The sequence below is a fragment of the Poecile atricapillus genome, chromosome 3 (assembly GCF_030490865.1).
Source record: "Poecile atricapillus isolate bPoeAtr1 chromosome 3, bPoeAtr1.hap1, whole genome shotgun sequence".
NCBI lineage: Eukaryota > Metazoa > Chordata > Aves > Passeriformes > Paridae > Poecile > Poecile atricapillus.
In genome coordinates, this window is record NC_081251.1 from 30,988,292 (window position 1) to 31,012,953 (window position 24,662).

General features: G+C 38.4%; 1 protein-coding gene across 5 annotated transcripts; it reads right to left on the reverse strand.

Annotated features, from left to right (window-relative positions):
- On the reverse strand, window positions 1-23,607 carry SLC17A5 (solute carrier family 17 member 5). 5 transcript variants are annotated; one of them, XM_058836208.1, is made up of 12 exons: window positions 23,279-23,607; window positions 22,566-22,719; window positions 19,632-19,828; window positions 17,988-18,221; window positions 17,424-17,511; window positions 14,631-14,717; window positions 13,273-13,391; window positions 12,174-12,332; window positions 9,762-9,894; window positions 7,910-8,057; window positions 3,227-3,317; window positions 1-1,680 (listed from the first exon to the last, which is right to left on the reverse strand). In XM_058836208.1, the coding sequence occupies exons 2-12, from the start codon at window positions 22,597-22,599 to the stop codon at window positions 1,543-1,545; spliced, it is 1,428 nt and encodes a 475-aa protein (XP_058692191.1). In that variant the 5' UTR covers window positions 22,600-22,719; window positions 23,279-23,607; the 3' UTR covers window positions 1-1,542. The 5 variants fall into 5 exon arrangements, with proteins under 5 accessions (XP_058692191.1, XP_058692192.1, XP_058692190.1 ...); XM_058836209.1 differs by having other exon boundaries at window positions 23,228-23,363; XM_058836207.1 differs by lacking the exon at window positions 23,279-23,607 and adding an exon at window positions 22,079-22,150 and having other exon boundaries at window positions 22,566-22,646.
- Window positions 23,608-24,662: the final 1,055 nt, after the last annotated feature.

The following is a 24,662-nucleotide window of genomic DNA, read 5'->3' on the forward strand; positions in this document are numbered from 1 at the left end:
TGTAAATATTCAATCCATTTATTGTAGAAACACTGAAGACACAATACAGTTTTAACATACTCCCACTGAATAAGTACTAATTTAATCAAACACATTGTTTATTGTGGAAATGCTGCGGACACAAACAGAGATTTAAACACAGTTTAAATCAACCATCAGAGAACATGACACTTCAAGGAAGGCCAAAACAAAATGGCTCTTAAAGCTAAAAAGGAGAGGCAGATGCCATTTCCTAGAAATGAAGGAAGGTAGGCTCCACTGGAGCAGCTTTAGTACTGGGCTTTTCTTTTGGATTGGTGGTAAATGAAAAACCCAGAGCCCAGTGATTTTTCCTTTTTACCTAATTGCTCCAATCCAGGAATCTTTGGCACAGGAATTTTCCTTTGCTTTGTGGCTCTAACATTATTCAGACATTTGTTCTTAACAAGGCCACTGTTTTTATAACTTTTAGTCCTACTCTGTAGCATTTAAGTGTGTGTTGTGCAAAGAATGCTCTTTATAGGAGAGTAACAGCACCAGGTTATTGCACCAGGTCTTTTCTACTCTAGTTTTATCTGACTAACAAACAAGGATGTTAGAGAACTGATTTTCCTCATTATTTGCTGCACTGGCCTTATTTTATTTCATTTACACTGACAAGCTGACCAACATGTCTACATGCAAGAGGAAAGAATTCCATTGCATTGATTTAAAGGGATAAAACAAAAATTAATTGCCAAACTGAAAGGTATTTTAAGGTAATCTTGCAGATATTCTATTTCTAGTTCCCTCTTGTACACTGCCTAGATTTAAACCACTGAGCTGCACTGCTTCTTCTTTGCAGAGAGAAATAAAAATGAGGCCTATTTTAAAAACCTGCACCACAGAGGACATGTGGTTTATTCTCTCAGTTCCAATGGTACGTTTACTTCTTTGTTGCTATGTATTAGTTGTAAAGCTGTATTCATGAAACAGGGACTGTTTATATATTCAAAACTTGTGCATAAAATAGAAGTAAATCACATGCATTTTTTAGCCATCATTAAAACAATGACAAAATAAAAGCACTGTAAAAGATTGTATGAAGCTAGAGCTCTTCTACAATTTTTTAAACAGCAAAAAACTATCAGTTTCATAATAGAAATCAAAACACATTTTGGATACAACTCTTTGCATGTCATTCCTCCTTACAGTGCTGCATAATCACTTTACTTTTTCCTCTCATTTTAGTATCAGTGAACATCTGCCTAAACACTAATTCAGAATATATTAATTAAAAACTGGAAAGTATTAGAGCCTAGTACACTTACTTAAAATGTCTCTGATCATATATTTGATATCAAGTCCTAGCATGAAATTTCTATAGTTAATCCAAGTAGTTTCTTGTTAGGAAATAATACACATAGTCTGTCAGATTATTTTCAGTACAAAAGATACAGAGATAAAGTAGTTTAACTGAATAGCTCTGAAGACTCCTAGGCATCAGCAGGGAAGGCACTTTTCTGGTCACATAGTTCTAAACGCAACGGGACTCGGCACAGCTTTGGTATTTCAACATCTCCTTCAGTTTCTATGCAAGTGATATCCACTGACTGCCCAGTCCTGAACTTCTCCACTTGCAAATAATGCAAAGAAAATTGCTCCAAATAGATTAATAGAGCCAGCAATATAGAAAACCATCTGCCATTCTCCCACAGTATTCTGTCAAATGGGGGAAAGAAAAAAAAAAGATGCAGTCAATTTGCGGCTTCACACTCAAGAAAAAGTAATTTTAAAATCAATGCTACATGCCTTGCCTATTTAAATGTAAATGCCATTCAGCATGATTTCACAGCAACATAAAAGCATTATAAACATAAAGGATGAAATCATTAGTATAATCAACTTCAGTTTTATAATACAGCTTACACAGAAAGTCTCATCAGAACTGCATCACCCATCTGGATCGGTTTATCACCCAAGATGCAGAACCACTGATACAAATGCAGAGAATGTTACTGTAAGGGAAACTCTACCTTGGCTTTCAGATCAGGTGATCTAAGAGCTGAAGTGCCCTGCACTGTGCAGTAAGATACTCCTAATGACTATTCCAGATTCATAAGCCTTTTGGTCAAAATAAGGTAGCTACCTTAACTCAGATTTCAAGAGTAATCCTCGAAACTCTGGTATTTAAGAAAGGCTTTAATAAATGTGTAAAGAACTGTGATTTATCTGCTTTTTGGTTTATTATTTTTTCTTTTCAAATAAAGAAATAATATCTATAGCCTTCTTAAAGGTTTAGGCTTCTTTTTAACTTCCAGATGATGCTGTAACAAACCTGTAAATGATCTTACTAAGAAAACAGAGTACCTGAAGAGTACATTAGTATGGAGGGGAAAAAACTAAACTGAAAAAAAAAAATACTCTAAAACAACCTACTTGTTAAGGTATCTGGAAGAATTAATTTTTTTGGAATCATGTATTAATGAATATTTTCTGATTGGTTTTAGTTACAGCATGGTGATAAAAACACCAAGGTCATGAGTTTGATCCTCATATGGGCCATTTATTTAAGAGCTGGACTTGAATATCCTGTGAGTCCCTTCCAATTCAGAATATTCTGTGACTGTGTGATTTGTAAGATATCCTTAGAATGACCTCCAACTCCAGAAAATTCAAGTGTATCACTAAACTTGCTCCTTCCATCTCCCTTTCTTGAAAGACTTTAGAATAATTCACATGTTCATTGAAAAAATAGTAATCAAAAACTCCTCAAAAGCCTCAGTGCTTCCCTTTTTCTATCCAAATCACTACACAACCTTGATAATCAAATCTAACACTAGAATCTAGTTTCTCACTTATCTGCCAAATGCTGACATTAGAACTCAACACCTCATGTGAGAGCCTAATTTAAAAAAAAACAAGCAAGAACTTGTTCTAATTTCATAGAACAATACCACAAATGTCTTATTTAGTTGGCATTTTATCAGAGTTCTACTGTGATAAAAATATATTCATTTTATTCCTAGAAAATATAAAGGGTGAGTCAGTAAAATTTTCAAGTCTTACAAAGGTCTTTGATTTTACTCTTATTTTCCTGACCAGAATCAGGACAATAAGAGCTAGGAATTAAGTAATTCACCACAGTGGAACAATATGACCTACAGGTGTAACCCATGTTTCATTTAAGGACTGCAGGCTTGAGAAGGAATTTCTATTCAACTCAGATGAAAATATAACAGCTGAAAAAAATAATAAACAGACTCACATTATGAGTGAGGTTTTTGGCAATAACTGGCCCCACCATTCCTGGGATAGTAGCAAAAGAATTTGTGATCCCAAGGAGAATTCCAGCATACCTGCAAGAGAAGTTGTTAACACTGCTTATTAACTCGTAAGGCTTTATCAATCATGGAAATTTTGCCTAACCTGATCACGTAGGCTTCATCTTGATCAAACAAGAAATTAAACCACAAATAATCCAGTGCAAATGACTTGCTTTTCCTCTAATAACAATTTACCAACAGCTTGGCACATATATTTTAAGGGACATAGTTTAGTGGTGGACTTGGCAGTATTAGGTTAATGCTTGGGCATGATGATCTCTAAGATCCTTTTCTACTTAAATTATTCTGTATGTCTCCATTTTTCAGAGGCTAGTTATGGAATTTAATTGAAATTACCTATGGCTTTGATCAAGATCCACAATCCAAGCTCACATCCCCTTTGCTAAGCCATAACCAAACCATCTGGAATGGATCCAGTGGAGCAGTTAAAGACACATTGCATGTCTTGAAGCAGAAAGACAACAAGGAGTATGACAAAGTGCTGTTTGCCAACAGTAAGAGCTGGTTCAGGTTTCATTGCTAAAAATTTGTCTGCCAAGAAGGCAGTATCAGCAGTGTGCCTAGATATTCCCACTTACATTACAAAGTGTATATTCCAAAGATAGGCATTCAGAGTGCTGTAGCAGTCCTTTTCAGCTTTCTGTGGGTCAAGGCCAATGGGAAATGGGTCTGACTAAACCAGTTTTGCTGGTTGCTGTTCCTGCAGCTCTATTCTGAGGCCTCCTGTTACATGAACGTGCTGCTCTCTCACACACAAACGTATGTGTATGCACCAGCGGCCATAAAAACTTGCTGGGAAAAGCTGGTAACTTGCTTAATATCTGAGTCTCAGCACCTCATCTCTAAGCAATTCAAGATCTCTCTCACAGGCATGTTGCAATACCAAAAGTTTGAAACTGCACCACAAGTGCAGACTTGTGAGAGAGACTGAAGAGAAATAAGAGCCAGATGTTCCACAGAATTTTGACCTTCTAACCACCAGGGCAGAGATCCCTGTGTTTTAGATTTTCAAGGCGGACTTGTTCGCCAAAGAATCATACGAAATACTAATAGTTGCAGTTTGCCATAGTAGAAAGGAATCATATCCCAGTGATCATTTTTGGCTGTTCAGAGTAAAATTATGTTCTCACCAATATTAACACAACAGAAACGTATTTCATCTCTAAAGAGAAATGCATAGCTTTGAAATTTTATTTACCAAAACAGGGAATTCAACCATACAGCATTGTTACAAAAGATTGCAATATTTATTCCAGTGATATTAGAAAAACATGTAGTTTTTTTCCTGAGAAAGGGAAACAATCATCTAGCCTACTAGTTGATTTTTTTCTTGAAACTCTACATTACGTATCAGTTTAAAGCATGGCAATGTTTTAGTTAAAATCTCTTTATTTCTTATAAACCTAGCATGCAGTCTTCCTATCTTGGAAAGTAGTTTAGAATTAATAGGCCTTTATGAAGCTGAATGTCAAAGTGTAAAAGTTTCCCTTAGGAAAATAAGCACACAAAACAAAACCCTGTTTAAAGCCTTTAAGTAGAACCAAATGCACTTTGTCTTCAACATGTTTAAACACTACAATACTGCTAACAGACACTTTTAAAACTAAACATAGTTCAATAGTTTCTCTGGTCGACAAAGATCTTTGGCAACCAATTGCTGGCTAAATGCCTCTGTTTATGCCCAGTGTTTCTGACATAGGTTGCATTCTTGATAGTGCTCGCTGTTTGATGCAGATAACTGTGATGACACTCCCCTAGCACAGTGAAAACTCCCATATGAAAAGGGAAAGCAAAAAGTGACAAGTCTGCAGAGCAAAACCAATAGTGAGCTGTTAGTCATGTCCTTATGGCATAGTGGGGATAACCAAATACCAAATTAACTTGCAGACCAGTCAAGTAGTAAAAGCAAGAGTAAAAAAAAACCAGGTATGTGAAATATTTAGTGTACAACAGAGCCACATGAATATTACAAGGGATCATGGTAACGCCAATATTAAAATTTGTAATAACAGAGGGGTACTAATGTATATTTAAAGAGCTCAAATATAATATATATTCTCCAAAAGAACTATATTGTCTCTCTCCCGTCCCCAACCCTTCCCGAGTCCAATTCACCAATGGCATAATAAATATATGTTAGCAACCAAAAGCACATAGCAAATATTGTTGTTAATTAAGCATTAGTATTTTCATTTACTTTTTTCCTGTTAATATAATAATTATTTCTTTGATACAATGCAAGTTTTAGTAGCAAAAAGGGGCCATTTGTTATTCTTGGCAGAATACTTTTAACCAGTCTAAATGGGCATTTGTGCATTTTGAAACTGCTTTGAATCACTTGTTTTTTCTGATGTCTTTCAGTAAATTATGAAAAATAAATATTGAGCTCCGAGTAAACTTTTTATTGAGGTTTCCTTCACAATTTTATGCAGACCCAGTTTTTAGATTTTTACAATTATGTCAAGTGTTTCCTTGAGATTGTGCATTTCTGCCTTGATCATTTTATCCAACAAAGTTCAGACAAGTTGCAAAAAATTAGGTGTGGGGGAGGGGGAAGACAGTCTTCTTTTTCTTCTTATCTCAGATGTCCTTTGCATTTCTGTATCTGCAGAAATTTTTTAATATGACCTTTGTTACAAGGACGTGCTTTTTTCCATCTCTGTCCCCATTTGAACAGAGGTACCCTGAAGTAAAGCATGCATGTGCTGAATAGAAAATGACTGATTTCAATAAAATCGCATTCACCCTGACCATATCACCAAGGAAAGTCTTCCCACAAATGCAGCCACTCGCCTCTAGAGGCAATGCTGGGCAAAAGTCCCTGAACTATCAGCAAGACACTTACCCCTCTTGCACTCAATGTGCTCCCTTCTGCCTGTCTGAGAGGGAAGAAGAGCTAGAGGAACTTGTCTGGTGCAAATGCAAAGGAAAAAGCAGGACTTTATCAAGGGCTGGAAGAAGAGAGTAGGGTTTGGTCAGAGGGATCAGCAGCAGCTCATGTGACATGACTTGACTATGCCTGTTGACAGGCATTGGTACTGTGTAACATCATTTTCTTCTTGTGGCTTTTTTTCAACACCTAAAATACTTTGAATACTGTTATAAACAAATTGACTCTTGAAATAAAAATATTTGAAATGCAAAATGAAGTATCTAAAATTAGAAGACACATACAACATCCTAGTTTGTGAAACCTCAGCCATTGCCTACATAGAGAAGTTCCTTGTGTGTGTAAGTGACATTGCAGTTGTATGACTTCCTTTTTCCTGTCACAGCTCTGCTGCATTCCATGGACAGGTTAAATTGTGCTTACAAGTACCATTTAATACATATTTTGGAAACTAACTGTTGTGGTTCTGCAAAACTAAGCTTGAAACAGAAGTTGTATAATGGTCCCATAACACCGCAGAAGAACTGCTTTAAGTACATTTTCTAAATTTGTAGTTATACGCAATTTAAAACAAAGCGCATCACAGAAGCTATTTTTCTTACCTTCATATTCAATTCAGCATTACAAGCTGTTTATAGGAGGCCACTGATACCTCCCCTCTTACTACATAACCACACCTGCCAAGATTAACTGGATTCCCACTATTTCATATCCATTTGTTAAGTCAAAAATTGTCCATGATTGTGGATGTGACCACCATTCTATTTCAATTGCCAAAGCCTGAACACCATCTTCAGTTGGGACCCAAGGTCTCCTGTAAGTTGTCTAAATGATCAGAATTTTTTTATAGTAATTATTTCTACAAAATATTTTTCTTCTCAAAATCTTTTAAAGAAAGAAGAAAGTATTTTCATTTTACACATTAATACAGAAACACACTTTTCTTTGGACATAAAGTCAATTGACCACGTTCACATCTAACTGCTACCACAAATAGGTAAATGAATGACAAAGCAAAGTACTTGACTTCTACCAGTGCACTTTTAGAAGAATATACATACATCCACACTCTTTGTGAAATTGACAGATTTGCAAAGTTATGAATTTGTAACACACTGGATAAATTACAGCCTGAAGTCTCAACTGTCCATTCTTGAAAATTATCCATTTAAGAGCCGTTGTACATATCTGATTTGTCACCTACTGACAAATAAAGTCAACTACTTGTAACAAGATTTAGATTCCAGTGTACAGAATGTTTTCCAAATGCAAATAATTTGCCTCTATCACAGTGCTTAAATATGGTAATGTTCATACCAGAGGTTGGTAGCTCCAATGGAAAAGTTGAAAACATTGAAAAACTTAACTGTATTGTACAGTTCAAAACACACTGTCCTATTAAGAACATCTGACAAAAGTCTATCAAGTCTATAATTACAATCTGTAACTACAGGAATTATATAATCTATTACTACAGGATTAAAACTGGAATGATTCTAAATTGTTGTTTATGTCCTATCCTCTGCCAAACTTGCACTTTTTGGAAATACAGTGCTTAATATTGTAAACCCAAGTAATTGTCAGTGTTTACACTCCAGGTCTGTACAGCATATGTTCCACAGCTACATTTCCAAGGCAGCCCAGCAACACAAAAAGAAAAAAAGGGGGTCATAAACATTTCACATGCACTAACAACAGCATCAGCAATACTTACGAAGGTGCTATGTCCAGATGGTTGATGCTGTAGCCTGATGTACAAAATCCTCCTAGTGTTGTTGATATGGTCACAAATGCAACAGCCAGCGTGTAGTTGCAGCCTATGAATCCGGCTGCTACTAAGAACACCGCAGGTCCAATCATTCCTTTAAGACAGAAACCTGAGAATCAATGGACGTTTAACACGAAAAACACTTGGAGGCTCCAAGCTGAGTGTTTTCCACGCAACTTCCACCGCCCCCTGGCGTACAGAATCGGCACTGCACCGCGCGCGTTACAGTGGGATGGTGCGGGATCAGAAATGGTTTGGGTGGAAGGGACATTAAAAGATCATCTAGTTCCAGCCCCACTGCCACTGGCAGGGACACCTTCCACTAGATCAGGTTGGTCAAAGTCCCATCCAACCAGGCCTTAAGCACTTCCAGGGATGGGGCAGCCGCAGCTTCTTGTGGGCAACCTGTTCCAGTGCCTTGCCACCCGCTCATTAATACATTTCTTCCCATAATCTAATTCAAGTCTATTCTCTTTCAGTCTGAAGCCATTCCCCCTTGTCCTACTACTATATGTCCTTTTAAAAAGGAAGAGCAGATGGATTGAAAAACTGTTGTTGTCTTAGGAAACAGCAACTAGATCAGAAATATCCCACTCTAGTGGCAAAGAACAAACTAGATAAAAAAATTCACAGAAAACAATTCTGAAAATTACCTCACAAATTAATTTCATTTAATGCTATAAATAAATTGAAGTTACACTGACACTGTGAACCCTGGGTGAATCCAAGATAGGTGTAGAGATACTGCATCAGGCACTGGAAAAAGCTTATCAGCCATCATGAGCCCATGCACACTGCTTACTCTCTGCAGTTAATTTTGGTAACCGTTTCCCAGTACCAGAGCCCATTTACATGACCTCATCATGACCTCTGCAAACAGCTCCAAGTACATGCTTTTGTTGATGAAGTCCTCTTTTCCTAAGACAACAACATTTTTCTCCTGAGTTACACATACATGGGTGTAAGGTGTGCGGCCCTGCAGTAAACTCAAACACCAAAATAGCATAGGCTTTAAGAAAAACAAAATGCCTAAGAATTTATTACAAGACCTGCTTTAAAGAAAGCAACTGAATCAGCTGAATTGAGAAAGCAGCAAGGATCACCATACAATAACTGGGCTGCAACTTTTGTGTCTTTGCCTAATCTCTTTTTTATTTTTTTCCCCTTCAATTTCTTTCTTCTGTCCCCTCTTCATTCAGCAATCAACTTCTTTTTCCTAAATACAGCCTTTTATTTGTGTTCACTAAAAACCTGATCTGGCTGATCTATGGGTGATTTCAGATCATCTGTCTTCCCAATTAATCAGGATTATTTTGGATTTTGTTTGGTCTTTCTACTGTGGTAGCAACTATAAATTTTCCAAGTGTATTCCTGTTCAGTTACTTTAGTCTTAGATAAACAAATCACTGAACAACAGAATAGGCTCATGCAGAACAATAATCCTGTCAATTTGATAAACCTTTTTTGGTAACAGTGTTTTAGTCACCCTTTTATGGTGACTTCACCTGACCATTTATTTGATTGGTTTGCTTGTAGTCCAATTATGTTGACCTAAAAAAAGCTTTTGAAAATCTCTTATTGTTCTCTTATCCAGTAGGCCGACCTCTCATGGGAAAAAGATAGGACTGTTCTTTACACATTAATGTACAAATAAAATTGCTCCTCTCAGGCCATGCACAATGCTGCCTCATCTCACAGCAGAATGTCAGACTACTCTCCCAAGCCCTGAATTTTTCCCAAACTGATATTATTATATATTCTAAGATTACATGTTCCAAGAGATGATACTTGCACCTACCTATTAGGGTGAAACATTTGCGAACACAAACAGTAGAGAAGTTCTGTTTTTCCCGTAAATAATCAGCAATTTGGCCAGACAGAATTATACATAACCAGCAGCCAAAATAAGGCAGTGCAGACAAAAATCCGTTCTGTTAAGGAAGTCAAAAGAAGACAGTTAAAACACTAAAATGACAAATCAATCATGACTTAATCCATAACTACCAATGCAGTCAGACCAAAAATTCAAAGGTTTAGATCAGCAACTAGCTTCAGGAAAAATAAAACTATAACTGAAGGTATCCTGTAGGCATTAACCTGGTTGTGGAAGTTTTCAGGATACCAATATCAAGTGAGTTACTAAAATAAGTGGAAGCTGAAAATATTATTCAGGATTTTGAAAACTATACAGAATCTCTCGGTTTTGTACTACTGTTGCATTACATTATTCCTTATCCATCTGCTGAAACATCTGGTGCTGGCTGTAAACAGAGACAAAATCTAGAACTAGGATTTTTCATCAATTCCAGGCTGGACATCCCATGATCCCAAAGCAGAGTTATTAATGATCTGACATCACTCACACTGAAAGCACCGGTTAATTCCCATTACTTTAAACACGTGCTGTTTAGAGACTTCTGCCTGATTCTACATGATTTTCTGATGAAGGGAAACAAAAGGTATGACTAAATTGCCTACATTTACAGCATTTCCAAAAAATTATAGATAGTTACTGATAACAGAGCTATAATTTGACATTCTCTGTGATTAAAAAGGGGTATTTGAATAGAAATATATCTTTATATATGACCTTTATATATAAATATGTATAAATTACCTTTATACACTAGTATAAAATGTGTATTTGTCAGGAAGTGAAAGATTCCCTAGGAATTTTAATTTGAAATGAAACAAGAAACACATACCCAAGTGGAGTCCATTCTATGATTCTATCATTGATCTATTCTAACCTGTTGGATTTCAGTGCTCAGTTTTCAAAAACAGTAAGAAAAATTTTGAAAAATAGAGACAGTCTCAGTAATTAAAAAACTTTTTTTGAACCACTATTCAAAGACACAGCATTATTTTTAACTAATTTCTGTATTTTAGAAAGGAAACTGAACAGCAACAACTGTACGATACTTTAAAAGGTAATGCAATTTCCATCTAAATCTGTGGTGACAAAGTTAGTCCAGCACTATTACACAAGTTTGGGGTTTTTTTGGTGTTCATAACAGTCAGTACTCTAAGACACTCCAAAAAGAAAAAAACATAACCCAGACATAAAATAAACCACTTCACAGCAGAACCTGTTGCCATTTAATGCAATGGTGTTTTACAAAACACATGCAACTGAGAGCTGTGGTAGTAAATGACTTTCAGAGATGTTGATGCCTCTTCAGGAAATATCTGAAGAGGCATAATAAGGAGTCCAACCACTAACATCAGTTAGTTTTTTTCAGCTATTTTGCAGCTTGCCCTAATGCAACCTTCTGTTCTAGTGCTAAGGTTCCCCATCTGCTCCTTGCAATATTGCTGGTATCACCTCTTTCTTGCATGGCATTAATCTACAGATTGCTCTAAACTAGTTTTGTTTGCTAAACCAGGAAAAGACTATGTTAAACTTCTTGCAATTTCTGAGCACCTTTCTATCTTGGCTATACCAGTTTCTCCAGGTAAGCTATGCCATCACCGAAACTGTTTCATTAAAGACAGACCAGTACAGTCAAGTAATTGCTATAAACAAAAATATTCCACCTTCCCCACCCCCTAATTATTCCCTGATAAATAATTTAATTTTATAAAATTTCCTTGAAAAGCACTATATCTACACCTTAAGACTATGGCTTTGTATCATAGCTACCTTAGTAAGAAATGGTATTTTACCTCTGCTGCTCACTGAGGAAAGAAATTGACAATTTGGAAAGTGATCCAATCAGAAGCTTCCCTCTAGTCCCTTTCTCCCCCAGACCCCATCCTTAAAATACTTTCAAAAATGCCACTTGTCCAATGGTTTTCTTAGTTTTATTTTTAACTAGAAATGTTTTCCTTTATGATTTAGCAAAGAAGTAGGTACTATTTCAGAAACCATAAAACTTGTTGTAAAATCTGAAATAATCATGGAAGCCATATAACAGGGAAAATATTTTTATAGTTACTGTTTTAAAGCAGAGCAGTTAAAAATGGGTACCATGCATCTTCACACAGAAAATTTAACTTGAAATCTAGCACTAAGGTAGATGTTAAATAAGTCAAGAAAGTTGAAATTATAAGGCAGGAAACATTTTTGATGCATCTGCTTAACTGTGCGGGATTATAATTTCCCAGCTATACATTCACATTCCAAGGTTCTAAAACGCTTTATTCTGAACAGTAGGTGATTTAGTTTCTTTAATTCAGAAGAAAATTACTGTATTTGTATGTATCTCACCTCCTGTGCATCAAATCGCAGGATCTCCTTCATGTATGTGGGCAAGAGTGTAAGAAGTGTATAGAAAGTCCAGTTGTAGGAGAAGTGTGCCACAACAATAGCCCAGAGCGGAAGGGACTCCAGCATAGGTCTCCAGGGAACAGATTTCTGTGTAGAAAGCTGGCAAGCAGGAGACAAAGAGAAGAGAAAAAGAAGACAATCAGGATGTTGATATGAACATTTACTAAATACAGTGTTTTTGATGCTAACGAAATCTATGTTTATGATCCATTCCGAAAGGCACAAAATTAGTCTCAGTTGATTGATGCAAGTCATCAGCAATTAATTAATTACTGTCTTCAGTTCTCAATGAAGGTATACTGAAGCATAGAGCAACTGCTCTGATGCTTACTATTCCAAAGTAAACCAATTACTACATTTTGTAATTCAAAAAGTATGCCTTTCCTTGTTGAAATTTGATGCCTTCTGCTTTTATTATAAATAATTAAATATTTAGTCACCTCTCAGGTGTTGATTTAGCTGAACCTTTCCTGCTTAATCCTAGATATTAATTTTGGTCTCTCAGCCAGCTGCACTGTTTGTAAATACATATCCCCCTAGTCAGAGGAATGAATCTTATGAAGACTTCAGGAACTGGCTCATTAGCATTATCTTTGTGAATAAGAATTTGTTTCTTACTCTAGATGATACACTGAGAAAGAGAAATGCTGTTAAATATTGTATTGCAGATGTTAAAGACATTATACAGGTCTGGATCTAGTCTAAAATGACAGATTTGAGCTTTTTTTTTAATATTTAAATATTTTTAAATAAAGCACCCCAACAACATCTGTAACAAAAGGCATTATTATAAACGCTTTGTTTGATTATTGATTGTTTTTCAGTTTACAACTGCACTATTTAAAAATTTTTTTTGTTTGAAAAATCCTGCCTCCATCTCAGGTTAAGAATGTTATTCTAAACATACACATGTTTACATAAACATATAACAAAACATAACATAACATGTAACAAACCATAAAGAAAGCTTGACATTAATGACCACGTTTCTGGTTCATGTTCAGACTTAAGTTGGTTGGTCTCTACCAAAGTACTGTACCTGATCTTTTAGAGAAGATAGTATATATTCTCTTTCAGCATGTGAAATGCTCCTGTGAGTTTCTGGTGTATCACTAACCAAAAACATCCAGAAGAACCACCACAATACACCAAGTGCACCTATTTTGAAAAGACAGAAGAGAGAGAAAATTTAAAAAACCTAATTTTATTGAGTAATACTCTCAGGTGATATAGTCAGAAGTATTTTCTCAATACTCTAATATAATTTTAATGAATATTATTTTTCTATCTACATACAAACACTAGTTCCCCAAAGTGGCTTAACACTGCACATTTAGATATAATAAAGAATGAAGATGACTATGCAGAATTTTTCATTTCTTTCCTAGCTTCTTCCCTCTACTTGTAGTTCTTCATACAGCAAGAAAGCTGTGTGCTCATACATAATTGTATTTTCATCAGTCACATGGACAAGCCACAAAGGTTATGGCTCTCCGTCAGGAAAAAAAAAAAAAGTTCACATTAAGTTTAATCACAAAAAATACTCTGTGCACATATACAGAATATGCAGTATTAAGTATAATTACATGCAGCTTAATTGACGTACTATTCCTCCTTTTCTTTCTTCAGCCAACCCCAGAATTGTTATTTGAAACAAAATAACTTTTCAACAATTGGTCTAATTTCACTGCACCTGCACTCTTATGTAACTGTAACATTGTAACTTATTTAATTTTGTTCAGTTTTTTTGGTTTGAATCTTTGGGTATTGTAAAAAATTGGAGATTTCTTTTAAGGAAATGTAATTCTTGTCTTATATTCTATTTCCCCCTTCCCATGCAGAATATGAAATGGCTCAGACACACAAACAGACCTGTAAAAAGCATTAGCTAAGACATGCTGCTAAAGAAAGTATTTTGTTTCAGCTTCTTCCAGAATATAAGTCACTGTAAACATGCTATGCATTCCTTCAGGGTCCCTGTGACTACTAGAGATTTTCCACAGTTTACACTTTAAGCAGCAATAACTTTTCACACGTTCTTTCATTCTAAATTGAGATTTATTCCTGGGATTAAAGTTATTAACTCAATTTCACACTTCAAATAAGAAATTTCAGCCTGTTGTTTTCAAGTAGTGGGAGAGTTAAGAGCATTTGACTTGTACCAGCTTTTGTCCAACTCAGAGACAGCTTTGCTCACTGGAAGAAGGCTTATTTAGCCATTCACTGGAATCTACTTAGTCTTAAATATCTCTTAATTGCCCAGAAGGAATAAAACACCAACTCAACATGTAAAACACTCTTTTAAAACTTAAAATATGTTTTATGATACATGCTTTTCAAAAAGAATATGGACTGTACTTTTAATAATTAAGAAAAACCAAAACAACAAAAACTCACCAAATATGTAGAACACATAAACCCAGTTCATATAGTAACAAATTAAACCAGATAGTGGCAGAGACACAACAGTTCCCAGCTGTGCACCTACCAGAAGAAAGCAAAACAAAGTGGAAAAATAATTATATCTCTCTATGAACCCCTTAAGTATAAGTGGCATTTCAGAGTTATTTATTTATTTTTATGTAATAAATCCTGAATAAAGATTGTCACCACCACTAGAAGGTTGTGCTTTGCTTTAAAGAAACACAGGTACAATGAGCTGCCTTGGCAGCTCCAAGCAAATAGAGCCATAAAGCCCTAAGAAGCCAAAACTAGAAGCAACGAGCAATGAAAGATAAGCATTCTTGGCACATTTGTCTCCAAGAAAGTGATGGCTCTAACACATCTAAACCAATGCAAATTAATCAATTGGTATTGCTGCAAAACAAGAGAGAGCTGAACACAGTATAATTAAGGTCTTGGGAGTATAATGTGACAATATGGTCAGTTTGCATTTCTCATATCTCCTTCTAGCTCTACAAAACCAGGAATGCTAGAAACATGAAGCAGAAGTCATGCATATATAACCAGTAAGTTCAAATTCTATGGTTCTTGAATGTGACAGGGTCGAGGATCAAGGAAGAAGGGAAAGATGAGCAGATTCCAGTTCAGAATAAAGCCAAAAGCCAGAAAGAACTATTCATGTGCTTATAATTCAACATACATTTAGCAGACAATAAGTACGGCAGGTGTTTCCCTTTCGAAATCTAAACCAGAAACCCGTTTTATTTACATACTTAACACTCCACTGGTGATAAACAGTGGGTTTTGTCTCTTAATGTTAGTGGTACGATTACTTCTCCAAACTTAATCCCAACTCAGAAAATATTAAGATTATGTTGATATTCTTGCTACCTAGACTCCATCTCCATGGAAACCACAATTCTTATTTGAGGCAGAAAGCTCCAACAATGAACAGCAAAACCACATACATCATGCAAAATATAAATCAAAATAACAACTACATATAACCTCAACCACATGTTCTCTCAGAAAATCAACATGATCACAATTAAATTAACTACAGACCACATGACTGACAATGTGGAAGGAAAGGAAGGAAAACAGCCTGCCAAGATTACACAAGATGTCTTATTCATGTGACGGCTAACAATAGGCTGTTCAAGGCCACAGACTCTTCTCACTAGTACATTAGCATATATTTTCACAAAATACAAAAGGACAGTTTAAAAGCTCCCAATTGCTAAATGCTGTAGAAGGCAAAACCAACTCTGTATGCTCTGCTTAACTTGTGTGCTGGGTCTCACATGAGGACTTCTTTTAAAGTAGATTTAATTAAATATCAAGGCAGAAAACACTTTTAAAAAAGAGAAAGAAAAAAGCTTTTTGATGCATTAGATGAGTTGAAGTAGCTCTTTGAAAGGTCACTTCAAAGTGATGAGTGATGAGACACTTGGTTCAGAGCAAAGTGAGGAAACATGAGGAAAAAGGGTTAAGGCTTCATCCCTCTGGGAAAAGTGAGTCACTAGGCTGTCTTAGCTCCTTAAGAAACTGTAGATGAAGTTTACATGGTATACACCTATCTTCTTGATAAATCAGGTTAAATAAAAAACAGAATTATTACTATTAAGAGTGAGCAAAGCAAACCATTATTTGTAACTGAATACAAAATTTGTCATCCTCAGAGAAATAACATTAATTTTGACTAGCAAATTCAGAAACCTATGTTTTTCACCTGCCCCTCAAATACTGCACTGAGCAATATGACTGACCAATAAACCCCTAAAATGCAAGGCTCAGTGGAGGTGGGCAAGAGTAACATGTCCATCAAACTCAGGGAATAACACTGGGTGTGACCAAACACAGTTGTTGCAAAGAAGCTGATTTTATCTCAACACAAATGGCACCAGAGGGTGGATTTGGTTTAGATAAGCAGCTGTGTCAGTCGAGTGGATCAGCTGATGGTAAATGTTTCTCCTCATTCAGCTCATCAAAAGTGTGATTGTCTCACTGACTTAGCCAGACTAGCATGAGGGGAATAAATACTTGGGTCAGTCAAACACAAAGTAGAAAAGTTAAACAACAACAGAGTTTGTTTAAGAGAGCAACAGACTTGACTTTCAGCCAACACAAACTGAAGAAGTGTATTGCAATTGCAATATTTTGCTAAGTGTCAACTTACATTTGCTAAATGCTAACTTGTACTGTGCTTTCAGGACATTCTGTATCACTCTACTAAATCAAAAATCTCATGTAACATCAAATATTTTCAAAGAAGTAATCTGATATCAAACATTACACCTTCCAGACACAGAATATCTAGGACAATCTGGTCAGAGAGTTTTTGACTCTGACAAGGAGCTCTTGCAGCAATACATGTGACCTTGGGTGTTTTCTTCTCCAAGTTCCTCCAAGAACAGTTAAAAAACTCTCCAAAAAACAACCAAACAAGTCTATCCTGTGTCTGCCCCAGCTTTTCTGTTCCTAATGCTAAATGTTTTTTTATTTACAGTATCTTCTATTAATCAGCTTCACAGTAATTATTTGCACCACTTTATCCTGAAGTTAGACCCAAGGTTATACTTATTTGAAGATCAATGCCTTTGTCAGGTTATAAAAACCATTAATAAACGAAGAAAACTAATGGAAAGCAAGATTTACTTTAATGTTACACTTTCTGGATTAAATGCTGATTAAAATTTACAATATAAATCCCTTTGATTTAAGTCAATCCTCCCCACTACTGCAGTAAAAATTTATAATCCCATTATCAGCGTGGGAATTTCTCACCTGCATATGAAATACTAAGGAGCTTGCTGCGTTCCAGTGGAGGAGCCCAAGAAGACCACATTGAATGCATAGCTGGGAAGGTAACACCCTAGAAAACATCATTTCATTCTGTTGAAATGCAAGAATTTTAGACCTCGCTTCAACTTTACATGTTTCAAAGCACATTTCATTAAAAAGCAGTAGTACAATCTATTAGTTTGTTGTCTAGCAAGAAACCACTTTAAAAAATTGTGCAAGGCATGAAAATAAGAAGGCAGAATTAATTTCTCCTGCTTTTGACTATGTATATACTGGAAAAGCAGGAACAATACAAACAACAGTGTTTCAAGGCCCTGGTTTCTGAAAAATGAGAATCTCATGTATCCTTACATTTCTTAGTTGAAAAGCTTAGGCTAAAATATAGTGCAAACACTTTCATTATTCTAAAAACCATAAAACTAAGCCACTCAAATGAGACAATCCATATCCTATTCCAGCATAACAACCCCCATAGAGTCTAATCACTACAATTTTAAACAAATTATTTAGATACATTTTCAAATTACATAGAGGAAACAGGATTACCTCTCCCAGTCCTTCCAAGGCTCTGACAGCTATGAGGTAGCCAACTCCCAAATTTGCAGCTAAGGGAGTAAGCAAGGTGAATACAGAGGTACCAAAGATGCCAAACCCGAGCAACAGTTTGCCTCCAATTTTGCTTGCAAGATATCCTCCTGGAATCTGAGTAATGATATAGCCATAGAAAAAAGAACCGAGGATCCATCCCTGAGTATCAGCATCCCAAGAATACTTTTCTCCCTAAGAAGAGGGGGAAAAACCCAAGAAAATGCAGTAAGTGTTAAAGACAGCAGTTTCTTTGACCATATTTTTTATTACACTGATCTACTATTTAGTCAATTATAGATAAATTTAAAATCTTTTGTGACCTACTCCCTAGGGTCTCCTTCCTCTACACCTACCTTTACTGCAATCAAAGTTGTGTTAAAAGCTAATTCAGGTAGTTTACAATCTATCTGGACATATCTAACCCAAGTATGAAAATCATCAGTACATGAAATACAAGTGCTCTGGCTGTTACCCCTTTTTGAATTCTAAGCAGCCTGGGTTAGGTGACAGGTACTGACCATGTAAGTCTGCCTAAGTACAAATCCTACTTCTGAATCACAGAGTGGATATTCTGTCTTACTCTATACCTGCAGAAAATTCATGGACAAAAAACAAATAAAGAGATGCAGGTGTTTTAATTTAATATAAAGAAGGAGAGCAGTCAAGGACAGGGCTCACAAGGGTAGGTGGAATAATGGGAGAAGAACAACAGAGGGAAGATTAATTTAGTGAACAATGCAATAAAAGTGAAGATTATTGAGATAGGAATCTGCAGCTATAAAGGAAGTCAGCAAGAGGACAGGAACTGTTGCCCAGTAAAGTGATTCTGAAATTTGGAATCACTTCCAAAAGATCAATTTTTTCCGCATCTAAATGAGCAGTATACATTTCCCAGAAATGATGACACAGAATCTTCCCATAAAGTTCACCATTATAATTTGTTTGTGATAAATAATAAATTATCTCTAAACAAGCAAATAAAATGAAAGCAGAAAGATGGCAAGAGTGCTCAGGAATAACTTCAAGACAAAATCTGTGCAAGACTAAATTTACAAAGTTGGAGGTTTTTTCAGAAGTTTTTTGTTTTTCCATATCCAGAAGTTAAGAAATGTGATTTTCAAGATTACTAGAAGAGAGAGGTAAAGGATATAAAGACAAAATGCATGATCTGGGAAAGAGATTGAAGAAGTGAAGAGAGAAATATTACATGTTAATTTGTAATGAAATTTTATGCCACTGACTGTACAAAGAACTGGCAAATTGGACAGTGATGGGAGCTCTGACGCAGATGTAACAGTAAGAATTAATAAGTGGCACAAAAAACAGTGAGTCATGGTAGATCTACGTGGTCAGATTAGCCAATTTCTAAGGAATAGCACAGAAAAGAGGTATGTATAATAGCTGACCCTGAACACAGTGCTTCTCAATTAGCTAGTCATTTAAGGCTAATGCTTCCCAGAATAGCTTTTAAAGAACCACTGGAAGGGCCATCCAGTCAAAACCAGCCTGTTCTCTTGCCACCTAAATGTGGTTCTTTCTATCACAGAATTCTAAAACCACTTTGACATGCCACATTACAAGACAATATGTCTGAGACCTCACCGTTGTGTTGCGAGGAACATTCATGGTGGAAGAATGCTCTGGACACACATTGGAAGTCACATTCTTTGCTAAGCTTGTGTTAGGTTCTACCATATCCACCAGAGCGACGCTGAGGTTAACACGCAATGCATACAGGAGGAAGAACCCAAAACAGGCCAGGACTGAGAGATTGTAGCGAGCTGAACAGCATGCAGGGACTGAAACGAGAGCAAATGAAAAATGTTTAACAGACCTAAGAGAATAAGAACAACTCATAAGCAGTTTTTACTAAGGTTCTCAGAAATCTTTGGATAAGATAAAAAATTAGCAAGGAGACAAGGTAATTTTTCTTCTTAAGGGGTTTATTCAATAGGGGTAGAGTCTGAGGCTGGTTGAAAAAAACTTTAAAACCTCACTTTCATACTGATGTGCAAAGCAAATGTAATCCTCGTTTAGACAACAGGCAGAAGCCCACACTAGAGTGGGGACCGCAGAGAATGGGGTAGTGTGTGGTCTGTAGAAATAGATTTAGAAACAGAGTTTCAAAAGTCCTCTCCAAAATATTGTAATATTTACTCAAGACAGAATTTCACACTTAAAAAAACCCAAAAAAAGAATTAGTGGGAAGCCAGTAATACACGCAAAAATGGTTCAAGAAACACAAATACTCCTTAAGTAGTGCTAAAGAACAGTCATTGCTACTTCAGACTGTTTTCTAGGACAAATTTTCCTTCTATAAGTTTGCTTACAAGGGAATATGCATTTGCTGACAGCTGCCAAAACTACCAGAAAGGGGAATGGCAAACACTGTGGTGGTACTGTGAAACAGTAACAGGTTCCTAGCTGCCCTTACTGTCTCTTGTCAGTCACAAGACAACAAGGGAAATTAGTCCTAAGATTCAGCATAAAATCTGTGTCGTGACATTAAGTCTGTCAGCTGTTTATACACAGATAGCAGACTATGCACTCCAACACAGTTATTGATTTCCTACAGTAGTACACAGCAGCATTTGGCAGAGAGCATTCATCAGTGCCAGGAGATCCAGATCAGAGATGAGCTGTAACTGTTTAAATCTCTGCAGCTATTCTTTATGAACTGGGAATCCCTGAAACTACTGAGCAGGAATGTCAAATTGTTGAGGAACTAGTTGAACAATCTGCTGAACTTTCAGAGAGCAGAGTTTCCTCTCTTGTGAGCTAGCTATGTTATTAATGGGAAGTTTTATAGCCTGGATGTCTGAAACTCTGGGAAGGCTGGAGATCAGAAGATATTATGTCAGTTTACATCAGTCTACAGTGATCTCTTCTTCCACTGCTCAGAGTTCAAATCATGAACAGAACAAGTACATCTATGAACAGGATTGACCAGAACTTCATCTGCTACTACAGTACATCACTTGACTGGATTTTCTGGTCTGCAGTAAGAAACAAAGGACATGCCCTGTGGACAAGCTGATGTCCTTCCCCTTCCCAGTAACTTCCCCGAAACAAGGAATGAGCCTATGTAATTTTATTTTTCAGGGGGAACATCAACACAGCCTTCCTGCAAGATTGTTTTTTGTGAAATTAACATAAGTTTCCCATTATTGAAGTCTCTAATCCTGCCCAACTTTATGTGAAGTTCATTATGGCTGCATAAGTTGTAAAATGACACAGAGATGCTGATTATTTATTTAATAAATAAATAATAAACAAGGCTATTGTCCAAATATGTAAGACCCCTTCCAGACCTGTGGTAATTGCAAGTTTTGCATCAGAAGCATTTGAAAAGGCCATCCTGGATCTTTAAATGACATGAGGGAGAGCAGCCAAGATTTTATTGCTTATATTAAAAACAACAGGCACCAAGAACAGGAAGAACTTACTGCACAAAACCTACTCAAGCAGCTTCATTGTTCTTTGTTGTAGTTTAAAAAGCAATTTGCCTTAAGTAGAAATGTAAAGTCTTATAATTTATAACAGTTAATAAAATGACAGGTAAAGCTGCTTAACTGTTCCACTTCTTGTAGTTGCTGGGGTTAGACAATAATAACGGAAAACTGAATAACACACTGATGATATAACCCTTCCTTGGAAATGCAGATTAACTGACACAGTCATTACTCTTCCTCTATAAGACTCTTACTGGTATACAACTTGCATGGAGAAAAAGCCCCACAAAACAGATGTGCAAGAACTTAAGGTCAGTAGTATTAGATCTTTTTTCCCCAACTGTAACATTTTATTAAAAAAACCTAGCAAACATGTAGAATTGAAGTCTGAAGTAAACAGGTACTAAATTATTGGTTCCCTGTCATTCCATCATGTGCACTTGAAATACCTAAGAATATTAGCTCAGGTTAACAGAACAGAAGACTCAAGAAGATTACAGGTGTGTTTCAGGAGAGTGCCACAGAGACACAGACATCCACCCCCCTAAAGTTTAAAGCAGCTAACCAAAGTTTAAAGCATTGGGTTCAAGGTCTTACCTTGACTAGCAGTCTTTGGTCCTTCGTCTATAGCTAATTCTGATTTCAGGGGCATGTTTTAAAGCACTGTAGCTACAAGTTAACAAGATTATTAAATTGCTGTTAAAGAATAAGTCTGTGCTGCAAGCTGCACGGCAGTTTAAAGGAAGTTGCTCGTCTGCAGTAGTTTGCCTTGTGGGTGAGGTGAGCCACCTCCAGTTGGAGCCTGATGCATTGTGCAAACTTAAGGACATATTGCTTTAGGAAGACTTGAGCTCAAATTTCTCTCCTTCCGTCATAATTTTAAAGTAATTTTGTTAGCAGCACCCCTTGATGCAGTTGCTCATTTGTTAAGTAGGTTAGAGCGTTTTTGCATGGCATGCTAAAGAAATTAGAAATCTTACTCTACTCTATAGGTTGTTCATTCCGGGAAGCAAAACAGCAGAGACAAGTAAACATGCGGGCTCTGTTGTTAAGCTCTGACCATATATTGAGCTTCATCTCCTACCTTCGTGCATCCTTTCAAGTTCCTGCCTCTCCATACTTGTAATAAGCAATTAGTCTTAACTGAAATTCTGCCTTCCTATGAAATTTTGACACAATCTCGGCGGACCACGGTAGTTTTTAGTATTTGGACCGGTATTTGGGCTGGAATGTCTTTACTGCAACGACACCGAGCCGAGGGCTGGCGTCTGACAGGGCTGCACGCCTGTCCCCGCCACCGACAGAGCTGCCAGGACTCGGGGCCGTGCCTGATCCAGCTCCCCAGGGCATCGCCACGTCCCCGGCATCGAACGCCGCTAACGGCGCGGGCGGGCAGCGCAGTCCCCGGGCCCGTCACTACTTTTGCCGTCACCGCTGCCCCCCGTCACCGCTGCCCCCCGTCACCTCTGCCCCCCGTCACCTCTGCCCCCCGTCACTTCTGCACCCCGTCACCGCTGCTCCCGTCACCGCTGTCCCCCGTCACCGCTGCCCCCCGTCACCGCTGCTCCCCATCACCGCTGCCCCCCGTCACCGCTGTCCCCCGTCACCGCTGCCCCCCGTCACCGCTGCTCCCGTCACCGCTGCCCCCCGTCACCGCTGTCCCCCGTCACCGCTGCCCCCCGTCACCCCGGCAGCGGCACAGCGGCACCGACCCCCCGGCCCCACAGCGGCGCTCGCGGCCCGCACCTCCATGGCAACGCGACGCCGCCACACAGGAGCAGCTGCCGCTCGTCTCACCCGTGTGGGGCTGGGGCTCCTTCAGCAGCGGGGTGCGATCCTCTCCCTCCTGGGGCTCCATCTCGCTGCTGCCACCCGAACCGCACAGTGCACTAAGGGACAGACCGCCCAGGGACAGACAGGCGCCTCCGCTGCGGCCGGGAGCGTTGCCCTGCCCGGCCCGGCTTGACTCAGCTAGGCTTCAGATCGCTCCGCGGCCGCCCCCCGCCCGCTCGGCTCTGCCCCGCCGGGGCCGGGCAGCAGCGGCCGCAGCCCCGGCGATCATGTGACGGGAGGGGCGGGCGGAAACGGCTTCAGCGCCCCGCTGCTGCCGCGCCGCCCTCGGCCGCCATCTTTGGTGAGGGCGGCCGCGCCCTCCCTCGGCCGCTCCCTCCCGCTGGCTGACGAGGCCGCACGAACGCGCCCACAGGCGGGCGCGGGGTGTCGCTGTGCGCGATGTCCCGAATGCTGAGGGGAAAATAGGAGAAATCTGATCAGGCTGATTCACCACAAGCGGCTGCTCCTCAGTGAAGGCGAGAGGCCTCTCGGTGCCACTGCGGCATCCACGGGCGGAGAAGGGAAGGCTCGAGTTGCTGGTGCTGGGTCTATCTGTAACCACCCAAATGCCATTTAACAATACGTTGCAGCATCTGCAGTGCATGGTCTTTTTGCTCTGTGTGTGTGTGCAGTGCGCAACTCCTGGAGTGAGGTTTTAAAATCATAGAATGTGAAGGGGTTGGAATAGACCTTACGGATCATTTTGTCCCAACCTCTTGCCATATACAGGGACACCTCCCACTAGATCAGGTTTCCCAAGGCCTTACCCAGCCTGGCCTGGAACATTGCAAAGATTGGGGCATCCACAGCCCCCCTTGGGAAACCTGTTCCAGTGTCTCATTAACCTCACAGTAAAGAATTTCTTCCTACTATATAACCTAAATTTCCCCTCTCTCAGTTTATACCCATTATTCCTTGCCCTGTTAGTACAGCTCCTGACAAAGTCCCTTTCTGGCTTCTGTGCAGGCCCCCTCCAGAAGGTTGCTGTGAGATCTCCACACAACCTTCTCCAGATGAACAGCCCCAACTTTCTCAACCTGTCTTCACAGAGAAGGTGCTCCAGTCCTATTATTGAATAAGAGTGAAAACGCACCAATACTGATTAATAAGCATTGTGGGATATGTAATAGAGCTTTTCCTCTTGGAATCAGTGTTTTTCAGTCAAAGAACAGAGTGGAGATCTTTTAAGTTTTGCAGGCTCCTTCCTACATGAGAGCCACTTCCACTCACCTTGTCCATTCATCAGCTTTGCCAGGGCTGAGGACTGAGTCATTTTGGTAATGCTGTCAGTCATCCACTGAAAGCTTTGCCTTTGCTTAGATGCCTGTGCCATCCACTGGCATGTAAG

Bases quoted from the DNA above. Each gene is read 5' to 3' on its own strand.
- SLC17A5 (XM_058836205.1), bottom strand. From the start codon at position 23,339: ATGGAGCCCCAGGAGGGAGAGGATCGCACCCCGCTGCTGAAGGAGCCC. The intron at 17,512-17,987 runs GTAATCCTGTTT...GATGTTTTCTAG, and splicing joins CCTTGGAAGGACTGGGAGAG to GGTGTTACCTTCCCAGCTAT. The intron at 9,895-12,173 runs GTGAGATACATA...CTTCCTTAACAG, and splicing joins TGCGATTTGATGCACAGGAG to AACGGATTTTTGTCTGCACT.